Here is a 15,028-nt window from a genome sequence, read left to right on the forward strand (position 1 = left end):
GAAAACTCATCTTAGGGCTCAAAGTTATGGATTCTATTTCTAAGCTGTTAAGAATTTATTGTGATAATTCTGCTGTAATTTCTTTCTCTAATAGTAGTAAAATGATCAATGCAAATAAGTATATTGATATTAAGTATCTTATTGTGAATGAGAGGATTAGTAGTCATTAGGTGTCTATTGATTTTATTGGTATTACTTGCATGATAGCTAATCCTTTGACTAAATATTTGGTGCCAAAAGTTTTCAAAGAGCATGTAAAAGTTACGAACATTTGTTATTGGGATATTTAATTTGTAACAGACACTTATTTTTAAGATCTCTTAATAGTTTAATAACTACTATTGTTTATGTTTAATTATTATTTGTATACATTATAGTTGATTTTTGTCAAAATTAAAATAAACAAAAGTATCATTTATATTACATAACAATGGAACTATTATCATAAGCATCATGATTTTTAATAGCTTATATCCTCTGATATATAAGACTGGATTAAGTGAGGATTATTGATGTCATGATATATGGAAAGGAGTATGTCAACTGAGATGTATAACCGACATCATCTACATTAATAGTTTTGTTTCATCAAAATATAAAGGAACTTTCAAAAAATAGATAATTTGATAATTTTTTTTAAAAAAAAAAAAGAGTGCACTCATCAGATCATTTTCAAAATTTGATTCAGAACTATTATTTTTTAAAAATTAAAATATTTTTATAAAATATTTTTGAAAAATCAAAGAGTTATTTTTAAATAATAATATAGACCATGTGAGAGAATATTGGATTTGACTCCTAATATGTGGCCTAATTATTACTTAATCAAATTTAACTCTTTGGATTAATCACATGTACAGAATCAATTAGAGTGAGCCTAATTAATTAAAGAGATTTGTTCCTAATAAGATTGGGACTGAAAGTTGACTCTAATTAAGAGTAAATCTTTTGATAGGACAAGACAAATGCAGATATAAATAAAGATGGCCTAATCCCTTTTTCTAACTCTCAGAAAGATATGAACGATTACCATCAATCATCTATATTAAGGAGGAAGATGAGGAGAGAGAAGATCAAACGTCCTACGAAAGAAGATCAGATATCTAGTGGATTACAGAATCAACATATTGGATACACGATGACATAAGATATAATTTATTTATGATTTGATTTTTATCTAAACATAAGAGCACGATTCAGACATAATAGTTTTAAAATTATCCAGCAATGCCATCACTAAAGCTTCAACTCCAGAGCTGTCATTTGAGTAAGCTATTGAAGGAGAAGATACCAACCACCGGACTCAAGTCCCCTTGACAAGGGAATGAGGTATCTGATGAACTATGATTCGCTCATATGATGAGTTGATATAATAATTCTGCTACTTATTGTTATGCATTCAAGTATTGTACGATTAATTCAAAATGAGGGATACATGATAGTATAATTGAAGCTAGCATGTCAAGCTACACATCCCAAAAAGGCAAGGGAATCATTAAAATGTTTGGCAACAAAGTCCTAGCTCACAAGTCAATAGAGTCATAACAGAATCTAACCATCAAATAGCTGTGCAAACACGAAATTCATGAAGATTAAGCATATGAACAAAGGGATGAGAGGAAGTATATAATATCATGGTTGAAGATAACAGGTCTCGTAGCATCATGGCCAAATTTTTGCGTACATCTTGTGACATGACATTCATAAACTACTGCCGTCAAACAAAAGCTGTCCCGCACCATCGCTTTTGCTTCTTTACCTGTAAATATACATTAAAACATGTCGATAAGTAAATACCGTAGATGTGATATATTCAACCAGCCATACTGGTTTTCACTTTAATTTAATTGCTACTGGTATAGTCGGCAAGTCATCAGCTGACTTAAAACATAATCCATGACCCAAGATGTCAAACTTACCACTGTAAACATTGCCCGAAGATTGGTTACCCCAACTGGACATTCTCCCTTCTCATCATAGTCTGCAAACTCCCCTCCAGATAGATCCACTTCAAATGGAGTGCCACTTGTCTAGGGAACATGATATCACCTCAATATTAAGTTTCAGAATTCGTGACACAGGTAGTAGTATCTTTTGGTCTATAATTTTACTTAAAAAAAAAAAAAAACTTTAAGACATGCACATTCTGATCATTCATCCATTCTATGGAACATTAAGGATTTGCAAGATCAACAGATTGCCACTTGGAGAGAATCCATAAGCAAAACTTACAGGGATAAATCTATGCACGTCGCATTATTAAGCAAAGCAGCTAACATACACAGGGAATCCATGGAGCTGTAGCAAGAGTTAGGGACTCGTGGATGATGGAACATAATTACTAGTCAGAAGCACCAACATTCTGAGAAACCAAAATTCTACTAGGACATACACACAGATACAATTACAGTACTATAGCAAGTAATCATTACCTACAGGCCGTCAATATTGCAAAACCACTGTCACTAACTACCATTGACATTTGCATTTAATTTAAAAAAAAATATAATACAACCTGATGATATCTTTCTGCTGCCCCTTGTAGCTACCTTAGAAACTATGCATTTGAATGTTGTACAATGTGGTATCAATGTTCACATCAACAGGTGTGGCCAGCAAGAAAAATGTCATGTCCTGGAGTCAACCAGCACTAAACCCATTAGACATGCTCTTCGAAATTGGGAACCTCTTACATCTTTAATGAATCATTTCAAGGGATCTGGGGTATAAAAAGGGAAGGGAAAAGAGACAATGTAGAAAAATGGCCAGTAACAGAAGATGCAGAAGAAAATGGGATAAATCTGATGAACTTCCAGCACAGTGCATTAAAAGGAGGCCATGCCAAAATATCTCTCTCATCAATTTGAGAGATAAGATTCACCAGTTTAGAGAATTTGAGGTTTCTGCATGTTAAGACATTCTAATGGCAAAATTCTGTTACTTTGCTTCTAACTTCCTATAAAATTGACAAAATCTACATGCTTCCACAGCAAACAAATGTGAACCTGCAAAAAGAGTTGGCATTAAAATGATAGCGGGTATGGTATCATTAAGTTCTCTTGTGTAAATTTTAAAATAAATCTATATTCTATGCTCTCTTAGTATAAACTCTGATGCCCCACTCTGGCTGCTAGATATGCCGGGGTCAAGACTATGATTTGACCCAAGTGAGCAAGCAAAAAAACTGCACTTGGCTGGACAGCCCATAAATGATTTTGTCTATCAGCCTTAGTTTCTAGCACCATCGCTCCAGAATGATCATTAAGGACTTGAATTGAAGACACCAACAATAGCCAACCATTTCCTATTCTTGCTCCTATTGTCCCTGCAAACAGGACATCAAGACAACAGGCCTTAAAAAATGAGAGAACTCTTGGACGTGCATCACTTGTCTTTCATTTCAACCAACATGCTACTGCACTCATGACCTTCACTAGCATTTAGATCAAATTTCCTTGCAACCCTAAACAAAATTAATCAACCTCACTTGGGGAGCAAGAATCAATTTCATTCACAACCCCAAAAAACCACATGAACTTTGTCAAAAATAAAGACTTCAAAGCAAGCGCAGTGCCCAGTATTGAATTTCTAGGACATTCTCACTCACACATCATTGTGTCTGTTCATGCACAGCCACCATCCATTTTATCTTGTTCATCGAGGCAGAATCCAGTAAAATTCTCGATATTTACCACTATCATTGATATAGTTCACAAATTTCACCATGTGTCTGAAAGGAAGCAACTAGCAAAATGCTGCACAGCTATCATCTATGTGAATTTGCAATATAAGATGCAATTAGAACTAGTTCACAGGCAAATTCGTATGCTACCATAGTTCTGCAGGAGCTGAATGTACTGAACAGGTATGTCCACAAGTGACAAGCTAGAAACAAATACGTGTTGAATGCAATACAGAAGTAGTAGTGCAACAGAGACTGTAAAAGCTACAAGCAGTAGATACTTACAGATTCAGCCTTCCATCCATCACCAAAAGAGAAATCAACAGGTTCAAAGCCTCTGCAGTCCAAAACCATCAATCTGGTGTTCAATTCATGCTGACTAAGTTCATGAGTCAATGGCTGACCGTGCCCAGGAATCATCTGAATGGATCCTTCCCTCCCACATAGCTTGCACTATACAAACAGATGTGCGAAACACGTGGCAGTGTCAGTACAGCTAAAATTAACTGGCAAAATGTACAAAATACTCCTACACCAAATGTCTTTCAGTAGCCTCTTTTGAGATAGTTATGCTTTCTAATTATGTATCAAAGAAAGATGAGTACCACATAAAATTTACATATGACTAACTTCCACCATTTTCATAAGTTACCTTCTACACATCCGAAAAGATTATAATCCAAAAAAAAAAAAAGAACAAATCATTTATTGTCATAAAAAGGCTTGGTGTCCAACCCTGCTACCAATGAAAAAGTGCATTGCCATGTGCATGGGGGCTTGGTGCTTCACACCATAATCCCACAGTGTATTGCGGTAATCCTGCAAATTACACCAATAACCTCATGAAATATGACATTGTTTTGGTACCATAGTTGGGCTCCACAGAAAAAGCTCTTTATTATCAGGAACTGTAAGCCACAAGTTGAAGAATAATCATTTTTCCTATTTTGAAATGTTCTTGCAGAGTACACATCAAATGCATTTAGAAGACAGAAAACAGCAAGAAAATGCAGATGGAATGCAATACAGCCATATCCCACTGGGTCAGGGGTATCTGAATGCAAGATGTACATTACTACAGAAGGCTACCAACAAATGTTCAACTCATTGTTTCTAAAACTAATATCATTTGACCCTCCAATTAGTCCTTTCTTTCACTCTCCCTCTAATGCTTCTAAAAATGGGTTCTCTTTTAACATAAGACTGCAAAATTGTCAATGACATTTACAATATGGTGTCATGATGGCCCAATTTGTTCTATCAATGAACAGCTACAGAAAAAAGGACTATTTGGTGGTAGCCAAGGAAAAGACAACAAGACACCACTTATTTTTTTTATGCACTCCAAGTATAAAGATTTTCAGTAAAAAGTGGAAACAGCAAACCCTGTCATCAGTTGAAGTTTGGTAGACTGATTGTCTCTAAGAGTGTCTTATTGCATAAATTTGATACTTTCATTATCCACCTATTGATTCTGTTTTTAAATAATAAAGGGTAGTCAGAACTGCATCTATAATAATAACACAAAATGATAAACACAAGATATTTGCAATCTTCTTATTGATCAGCTCAGATACTGAGGGCAAAAAATAGTTATCGTGATGGGAGATAAGTGTGCTGCTATATGTAACTTGTGAGTTTTCTTCTCAAACAGATGGTGGTTGGCAAAAACTGTTCTGCATGAAAAAATTTACAAAGTCATACTCATACACATGGTAACTGACAATTGGAAAGGCCTCTCCCTATCTCTTTATGTTTTTGGACCACTCCATTAAATTTACCATCACCAATCTATCTATTTACTGCATTCAATTTCAAAACACCAGCCAATGGAACCCAATTTAAAGAGTATCAACAATAATACAGAAGACAGCTTTATTGAGGTATGGTTTGGAGGCTATGCAGTAGAGCCATGTATGCATGAAGGCAGATAGCAAGAAGTTTTTTTTTTATTTTTTTTATTTTTTTATTTTTATGATGTGTTGGTTGGAGTGCTAGGATGAGGATGACTTTAATGTGCTCATTGTATGGAAGGTACCAAAATGCTCTTTTGGTCAGAAAAGACTAGCTGGATACTGAAACAAGGTTTGGGTACTTGTAATGAATAAGTGATTAGATTCCTGAAATGATTTCCATTTGACTCAAACTAAATTCTGAGATTTTTGGAGACCTAGTTGAGTAATTAGTGAATGCAAAAGAAGGATATAGGAACAAAATTTCCATAACAAAATGAAGATGAAAGTAAGGAGGTGAGTGAGTTTGTAATTACATAAAGGAAAATATAGAAGGAAGATTCACAAAGTAGCATCTATTAGTTGTTGTTTGAAAAAAAAGGAAGAATGGTGCCTCGATGAGAAGAATATAGGATCATGCTCCATTCAAAATCTTGGTTTTCACTCTAAGCATTCTAGGTGGACACTTATTTGCAGTTAGGGTGAGGAGAAGAGAAAAACAATTAACCCATCTACATAATTCACTATAACTGGGCTATTACAATGTTTCTTTATGTCATCTTACAAACTTTAGTTTTCCTTTTTTTTTCTTTTTCTTGCCATGGATGTGGACAATTAGATCCTTACATCATGGCAAACATCTCATCCTATTCAATATATGTTTTTTTTTTTTTGTGCATATCACAAAAAAATTATATATGGGAAAAAAAAGAAGAAGCAAGTAAATTTTATCCCATCTAGCAAAAGAAAAATTATCTTATTATTGCTATAATCTCTTTATGCACTGGAGCAAGCCTGGATTTTATTTTAGCCATCAAGAAGATTACCTTTCCTTAATTGCTATCTTCTTGATATCAAAATGGCAATGATGTTTTCTACCATCTTCCATTTGTTTGAGGTACGATTTGATAACATAAAAAACATAGATATATAAGTAAAAATAAAAAATAAAAAAAATAAAAACAAGGTTAACTTAAGTCTTATAATAGAGATGAAGAATATAAGGGGTCAAATTGCAAGAGTAAGGCAGCATGTTATTGAGAAAACATTTTAACAGTGAAAGACTTTGAAAATAAGAGGTGAGAAAAAGTAAGATAGCTTCCATCGAAAAAGTTGATCATATATCATAGGCCATCTTTCCACACAAAAAACGGTATAATGATATAACCAGAACATAAACTAATGAACTACCAAATTAATTTCAGGTCTAAATCCTTTGCAATATTGCTTATTAACAACATGAACTTACCTGCTGGCTTCCTGATTGCAAGCCTTCCACCACGTTATACTTTTACTCAAACTTGAAAAAAGGAAAACAAATTTTAGACCTTAAAATGGCATCAATGAAGTGTACTTCTGAGGAATGAATCCACTTTGAACAGCAAAGTTAGTTTTCATGCAATAGACCACTTTAAACCATCTTGCTATAGAATTATATTATGAATATAAAGAACAAAAAAGGAAACAACAATGCCAAAGTCCTTAAAAGATAAAAGGGTCATCATGTCACTGCCCAATCAAAGAATAATAATAATTTAAAAAAAAATCCCACAGACTATTGTAGATTAAAATTCAGCCTGGAGCAGCATTTTAGTTAGGTGGCTTGTCAGGTCCATATCATCAATATCTTAAATCATATAAAGTGCAATGTTCCTCAAAATTCAATAGGGTCTAATAAAAAAAAAATGAAAGCACAGGTAACACCCATTTTTCAACCCCCATCATCTACTTATCATCCTGCTCGTTATCCTAAGATAACAATGAAAGTGCTTACTTATAGAATGTACTTTTCAATACAGCTTCTACAAAACATAAGACCCATCTTTTTTTGCACTTGCAGTCAATGGCAGGGTGGTTTAATTAGAAAAGCTATTAGTCAATTTTCATGTTCAGGGTTCTTTAGTAGAGTTTCTTTTAATTGATAACACAAAACTCCCTTTGTTCATTGAAATATCTACACACATTTCCATCATAATTGTAGGTATTGGGAACAAACATGTGAGCAACCAAGGTGTGAACATAAATAGGCACGCAATAAAAGGAGAAGATAGTTGAGAACCACTTCAGTGTGGCAGATTTAACATTCGAGCAACATAAAGCCTAATCTCCATTTTTTTCTAATGAAAAAGGAGGCTATGGATTTAGCCACCTGTCTTTATTGAAGGTGTAAAATATTTACACACGTTGACTTGAGAAAAAAGAGATGTGCTAAAAAAAACATCAGACAGTGGGGGATAAAAAAACATGGTCACATCAGAAAATTCCAACTCATCAAGATCTTCCCCAACTACAAGGTGAAGAAAAGGCAACATGAGTTTTGTAACCAGCGAAGATCTAGCCAGAGACCTCTTCACAAGATATTTGCAGAAGCCAGCCCATACATGATTTTATAGTTGGAATCCTAATGGTAAAACAAAATAGAGCAGGCAAGCCGGTTCACAGCCCAAAACTCGTATTCGTTCTTTCAGACATTACTTTAGTGCTTATCAGAAAGGTAAGACTAATTTGCCAATGGAACTGAAGTCCTCAATGCATCAAGCATTTCCTTGAAGACAGTTTATTGCTGGAAAAAAAAAAAAGAATCTCATCAATCCCCATTTTCTTACCTCCAACCACGTGTCTCAATAACATTGTAACAACAAAACCATCCAAACCAAGATTCAAAGATAGCTAAGATTGAACAATAAATATCAAGGTGGATATCTAAAGGAGATAGATCGATATGAGCTAATGCAAACAAGACCCTAGTTAACAAATCATTAGCGACCTCCTCAGCTGATATCAGAATCACCACCAGTGATCAGAAAGCTAAACCAAGATGGAGGGGCTCATCTTGAACGAAAAAAATCATGGATAAGAGAAAAGCTATAACGTGAACAACCCAAGAACAGAGCAAGCAAAAGAATCCACCAAAAAATAGCAAGAAAACCGTCACAAAAACAAAAGAAGGATCCAGAATGAGAAACAGTGAGCAAACAGAGAACGATCCAGCATCAAGACACGAAGATAAGCTACCTTCTGCACGAGATTGACAGTTCCCTTTCCATTGGGGAGAGGGACCGATTCGGACATCGTCACGCACGTCTCCTTCTGGCTTACCTCCCCGCAGTTCTCGCATTTCACCTGGACGAACCCAAATTTCCATCAAGGATCCTCAAAAGAACAGAACAAAACCCTGGAATCCGATCAAGAACACGAATCGTTGCTTGAAACGAGAGATTGCTACAAGAAAGAGGGGGGAGACCTTGAAGTAGTAAGGGTAGTTGGGATCGTCGCAGCCGCCGCGGGGCTGGAGATTGGTGAGGTTCTCCAGCTCCGCCGTGAAGGAGAGCATGTAAAAAACCATCTCCTCGGCACGCGCAAGAGCAAGAGCGAGAGCGCAGGCAAGCGTGCCCCCACCCCAACCGCATGGGATGACTCCGCGCGGGATCAGCGTCCGTATATATATAGGAGTAATGAAATGCCAACGGAATGATCGGGAAATGCGAGTGGAATGAAATTAAAATCTTGCGGCGTATCTTGATTAGGCCCAACGGCTCTAAAAATGTTCTCTTGCGATCAATCAGGACATAAGGTATACGCTCTCTCATTTAATCAATGCACGTGCATTTTAAACCAAGATGCATCGTATAAAAATAAAGCCCTGTTCCACTTGGGCTACAATCTGATCGGCGATCTAGCATGTTTTTCAATAAAACTAAACTATAAAGTGGACGGGAGCCATCTGGATGGTGAGAAGCTCTTTATACTGTTGATAACGAGGCTCAACTCGTGACCATCTTTTAGGTTGCTATTTCTACGATCCATCATCTTTTTTTTTCTTTCTTTTTTTTGGTGTAATATCATTTTTTTTTTTTTTTGTGTCTAGATAGTTATCTCAAGTTACACCATGTTTACTGCCATTTGAAATTGTCTCAAGCTTAAAAATTATAGCTAGCATGCCATTCAGATTTCTCATTGACTGAAGGCCTGTCTGGATTGATCCCATCAAACTAGTAGTACGGATGGCAATATGATAGGATCAAATGCAAGTCAGATCAAAGTAATAAATCCAAATCCTATTAAGCGGATCAAAAATTCATATCTAAATCTAATATATTTTTTAAATTAGATAACTCAATGTGACCCACATAATCTATCTTGAATGGGCTAAATCAGATTAAATGGGTTCAATAAATTAAGTAGATTTTTAATAGATTAAATAGGTTAAATAGATCAAATATGATAGAAATAGATTAAATAAATTTTAAACAAATCTTAAACATATTAAATGAGTAAAAATTATGATCTGATTTACTTATTAAATAAGTCAAAATAGATTAAGCAGGTCGAATATCTAAATTTAAATCTATCTATTTAATAAACGACTCTAAATAGGTTGAACCATTTATGGCCCAAATCCATCTATATTAAATTCAAATCTGCTTAAATTATTTGCCTATTGAATTGATGAGTTAGGTCATAAATTGCCATCTCATTTAATAGGATACAACTTGAAGAGAGTGGATATAAAAAGGTGGAATACAATCAAAGAGAGAAAATGGATCATGATCTAGGCCGATTCCCACACGGGAAGAAAAAATCTTGAAATTTGGATTTTGCAATCCATACATTCTCTCACTCCCTCCATGATCATGCTCTTCCAATCATATCCCATTAGATTTATTAATTCAAATAAGAGTGACCTTTTCTATAATCATTATTTTTATTTGATACAGATTATACATCATTTCCCAAGTTTTTTTTTTTATTTTTATGTAGCCCCGTTTTCAAATTTCTTTATTTTTAATGAATGGATACATTGTTGCTGTAAGGCTCTAGAGGATAGTTGGTGAGGTCGGTATTGAACCAAGCTGAAGAGTTGTTAATGTAGATCATGAGTGGACTTGCAAAGAAAATCTTAAAATCGGTGGGGTATCATCTGATTTAGGACCCCTTGATGCTTAAGTTAGTCGGAATCTTGAGAATTGATAGTAGAAATAAAAAAAATAGAAGGCAAGAAAAGAACTTTTGAGTAGAAAAGTGAGAGTTTTTGATTTTCTTCAATGAAAAAAAGAGTTCAGCAGAGTCTAGATTCTCTGAATTATGATTTATCTTTTATAGAGTACTATACCCCTCTTTATATAGAGGATGTTTGCTTAAGCCGTCAGGCCGTCAAGAGAGTTTGTTAGGTTGTTAGAAATCTATTAGGTTATTAGTTTGTTATAACAGAATGACCAGATGCTGTATGGAGATCGTAAACTATTTGCCCATCTGGTGATTAGCTATGGTATAGTTGGAAGACAGTTACTGTAGAATTGGACGACAGCTGTAACAGAGCTATAGAGTAACAGGTCAAATCAGCTCTAAATCGATGTCCCTTATAGCAAATCAGACAAAAGCCAAATTGATCACTATACTCAATTAATTTATGATTAAATCAGATCGGTGCATAATCGAGCTTTGGGTTGACTAGATCAGCATTCTATCGGCCTGACCAAAAAGTTGACTTGATTAATGATTTTCAGATGATTTTTTTTGATTTTGTCACGTGGTCAAAAGTCGGCTAATTGTATTAATATATGAATGTGGATCTTTAGTCTAGTGAGGACATCGGGACTTGCAAGAGAACATGTAAGGATATATATGGATGTGCATTTACTCTTATATCGACTATTCATTTACGAAATTGAGTACAGGATCAAAGAATCCTTACCAGAAAAAATGAGACCAAAGAATTCAACTAGCTATTTGGGAGGAGGTCCTGCATTGTTACCGTATGCACCAAAGACGAGAGTCACATAATTTTTGGGTCTACGAAAATAGGCATCGGAGCTCATGCTGAAAGATGTTTCATTATATGGTACATAACATGATCACCGGTTGTTTACTGGGAAAAAAATTATTGACTATATAATATCGCCATTATTGCTTAAGAACTTTCTTTTTGAGAGAGTATAAGATTAAGCAGCCATGAGTACTGTTGGGTGATCATTTATTTACACATGCGAATTCCCTTTTCATTTCGCTTATATATGATTTAGAGAGTAAAAGACCGAGAACCAATAAGATTTAAATCTTGTTAAGAAAGAAAAGAAAATGATGCATATAGCTTGCTGATGTAGACCCACAGCAAGGTCAAAGATCCTTAGCAGTGGCAGGGGGAAAGAAAGAGAGTGAAAAGAGAAAGACAGATATTTTAAAGTATCTTCATTTTTAAAAAACTTAGGATAGATGCAAAAAGAAAAGGATAGCAGCCTAAAGTTCGCTATGCACAAGGCTTGAAAAAAAAAAGGAAAAAAAAAGGAGGAAAATTTTTTTTTCAAATAGCACCATTCGTGTTTGATACAATTTTCAATATAATGATCATAGAAAAGGCTTGTTTGATACAGTTTTTGGTATAATGATCATAAAAATTATTTATTTGATATAGTTTTCAATAAACCAATGCTCTTAAATGAGAAGGTCAGATGTATATAAATGTCTAATGAATGAACCCATTCCAATGAGTTACATATGGTGGTGTTTATTGCACAACTAGAATTTAAGAGCATTGGTTTGCATGCAAGACACTCACTTGCTTGGCCTGAATTAGTCTAATGTTTAATGATGGAATAGTTTATTGCACAATTAGAATTTAAGAGAATATCCATGACATTCATTATCAACAATCTAAGTCTCTTATTTTGAGCTTTTTTACCTTCTATAAAATTGGAATATGGACTTTTCCCTCAATACATGATTCTAAGCTTGCGATCCACTACAGATTAGTTTGGACACAGGGTATAAGGCTTTGCAACTATACTTTATATTCTACTATATTATGTAGCAGCACTTATCCAAACTGTTGATTGCCATAGGGTATTATTGAGAACTATTATGTAGTTGGTAGACAATCGGCAGCTTCTTTCTTCTCTTCTCCCCTCTTTGATCACTTTCCTCCTCTCTCTCCCCCTCCTCCTTTCTCTCGTTACTCAATGGTACTTGGCTCTTTTTCCCTTTCCTTATGTCCCCCTCCCTCCCTTTGCTTCTCTTTCTGATATGTTTTAATATTGTAATGGTCATGCTGAGTTGGCAAAGTTATGAAGTCTATTAAGCTAAGTTGGTAAAGTTGTGAAGTCTATTAAGTCTGTTACAAGTCTGTTAAGTCTGAACTTCTTTTAGGATAAATACCAGAACTAACTGTACATACAAAAAAATAAGAATAATAAAATCCCCATCTTCTTCTTCTTCTTCTTTTTCTTCTTCCTCCTCCTCCGCTCTTCTTGGCTTTTATCAATTTGTCTATATCAATTGGTATTAGAGCTTGATCTTGGTACCAAATGGTTGATGAAACATGCTCTCAAGACTTGAAGAAAATGGATTCCATTCTCAAGGATCATGACAAATCCTTAATGGATTTGGGAAGGCATATGATCAATTGGGTGTAGATATGAAGGAGCTAAAGGAATTGATTGCTGGGTTGAGCCTATAATGCACACAAGCTGTTTGTCAGAATAGGTGTGGTGCCACAAACTCAAGAAACTATTAATAGTGCGCTACTGTAGGAATAATGGTGAACAACAATGCAGTAGAATTTCAAGTACCAACTAGATTTGCCAAAATAGATTTGATAGTAAAAATCTAAAGGAGTAGGTTTATAAGTGTGAAAGATTCTTTGAACTTGATAAGACACTAGTAGAGGTTAGGGTAAAAATGGCAGCCATTCACTTGGAAGGAAATGCTATGCAATGGCATCAAAATTATGTTAAGACCAAAGCTGGTGAGGAGAATGTGAGATGGAAGGATTATGTACGGGCTTTGGAAACAAGATTTGGAGAATAATCATATGATGACCCAATGGCTAATTTGAAGAATCTCAAACAAAAGGATAACTATGACATGGTCTTGGGTATACAATGGCTTACAACATGAGGAGATATTCTCTGAAATTTTTAATAGCTGCAAATGAAGTATAGGATGAATGAAAAGGAGTGTGTACTTCATGAAAATCTTACAACTACTGTAAAAAGTATTGGGCAAGAATGATTCGGCAAATTACTGCAAAAAACTTCTCAAGTTATAGGAGTACAGTTGTGCAGTATGCCAATGGTTGCTACAACAGAATTGAGATCTCAAGCAGTTATTTCTACCAACAATGAAGTCTTGGATCTAGCATTAGAGAGTATCTTACCATCGCTAATATTTTTCAAGAATCTAGGGGATTATCTCCTCATAAAAAGCAAGACCATAGAATTTCACTTAAAGAGAGGGCACAACCAGTAAACATGAGGCTATACAGATATGCTTCTTTGCAAAAGAATATAATTGAGGAAATGGTAAAAGAATTATTTAAATTTGGAGTTATTCAACCTAGCAATAGTCCCTTTGCCTCTCCTGTAGTGCTGGTTAAGAAAAAGGACAACACATAGAGAATGTGTATTGACTATAGAGGCCTCAACAGCATCACCATCAAAGATAAGTTTTCAATTCTTATTATTGAGAAACTTTTAGATGAATTGTATGGCTCCAAGATTTATTCTAAAATTGATCTTAGGTCTGGGTACCACCAAGTTCGTATGTGTCCACCTGATATATACAAAACAATCTTCAAAACACATAATGGCCATTACGAATTTGTAGTCATGCTATTTGGATTGACAAATACACCATGTACTTTTCAGAGTTTGATGAATGATATATTCAGACCTTATCTTAAGAAGTTTATTTTGATATTTTTTGATGATATATTGGTATATAGTAAGAGTGTTGAACAATATGTAGAGCACTTATCCATAACTTTACAGTTGTTAAGGAAGCACTCATTGGTGGCCAAAAAGAGTAAGTGTATTTTTGGAGGATCTGAGATAGAATATCTTGGATATTTTATTTCAGCTAAAGGCATAGCTATTGATCCTAAAAAATTACAAGCAGTGCAGCAATGGCCCATCCCTAAAACAATTAAGTAGTTGAGGGGATTTTTAGGCCTCACGGGCTATTATAGAAGATTTGTCAAGGACTATGGAAAAATTTGCAAGCCTTTAACTGATTTGCTTAAAAAAAATTCTTTTGAATAGAATGCAGAAGCTACTACCTCTTTTGAAGTCTTGAAGTAGGCAAGGACCTTAGCTCCAGTACTTGCACTTTCTGATTTTTTCAAAGATTTTATTATAGTGACTGATGCATCAGGGATTGGCATTGGAGCTGTTCTTATGTAATAAGGTCATCCCATTGCTTATATTAGTAAAGTTTTATCAACCAAACATCAGTACCTTTCAGCATATGAAAGATGCCAGCAATTTTGTATGCAATAAAAAATTGAGAGCACTACTTGAGAGAAAGGCATTTTGTGATCAGAATAGATCATCAAAGTTTGAAGTACCTTTTGGAGCAAAAAGCTAATTTTCCTTGTCAATTTAAATGGTTAGCTAAGTTG

The 15,028-nt window shown here is 34.8% G+C and overlaps 1 protein-coding gene across 2 annotated transcripts; it reads right to left on the minus strand.

Moving 5' to 3' along the window:
* Window positions 1–1,454: 1,454 nt before the first annotated feature.
* Window positions 1,455–9,036, minus strand: LOC105036566 (uncharacterized). Of its 2 annotated transcripts, XM_029263552.2 has the most exons (6): window positions 8,879–9,036; window positions 8,650–8,757; window positions 4,418–4,501; window positions 3,968–4,135; window positions 1,920–2,030; window positions 1,455–1,759 (listed from the first exon to the last, which is right to left on the minus strand). In XM_029263552.2, the coding sequence occupies exons 1-6, from the start codon at window positions 8,978–8,980 to the stop codon at window positions 1,718–1,720; spliced, it is 615 nt and encodes a 204-aa protein (XP_029119385.1). In that variant the 5' UTR covers window positions 8,981–9,036; the 3' UTR covers window positions 1,455–1,717. The 2 variants fall into 2 exon arrangements, with proteins under 2 accessions (XP_029119385.1, XP_010910652.1); XM_010912350.4 differs by lacking the exon at window positions 4,418–4,501.
* Window positions 9,037–15,028: the final 5,992 nt, after the last annotated feature.

Source organism: Elaeis guineensis, chromosome 2, assembly GCF_000442705.2.
Source record: "Elaeis guineensis isolate ETL-2024a chromosome 2, EG11, whole genome shotgun sequence".
NCBI classification, from domain to species: domain Eukaryota; kingdom Viridiplantae; phylum Streptophyta; class Magnoliopsida; order Arecales; family Arecaceae; genus Elaeis; species Elaeis guineensis.

Bases quoted from the DNA above. Each gene is read 5' to 3' on its own strand.
- LOC105036566 (XM_029263552.2), bottom strand. From the start codon at position 8,980: ATGGTTTTTTACATGCTCTCCTTCACGGCGGAGCTGGAGAACCTCACC. The intron at 8,758-8,878 runs GTCTCCCCCCTC...GGGTTCGTCCAG, and splicing joins ACTACCCTTACTACTTCAAG to GTGAAATGCGAGAACTGCGG. The intron at 4,502-8,649 runs GTAGCTTATCTT...TGTAATTTGCAG, and splicing joins CTGTCAATCTCGTGCAGAAG to GATTACCGCAATACACTGTG.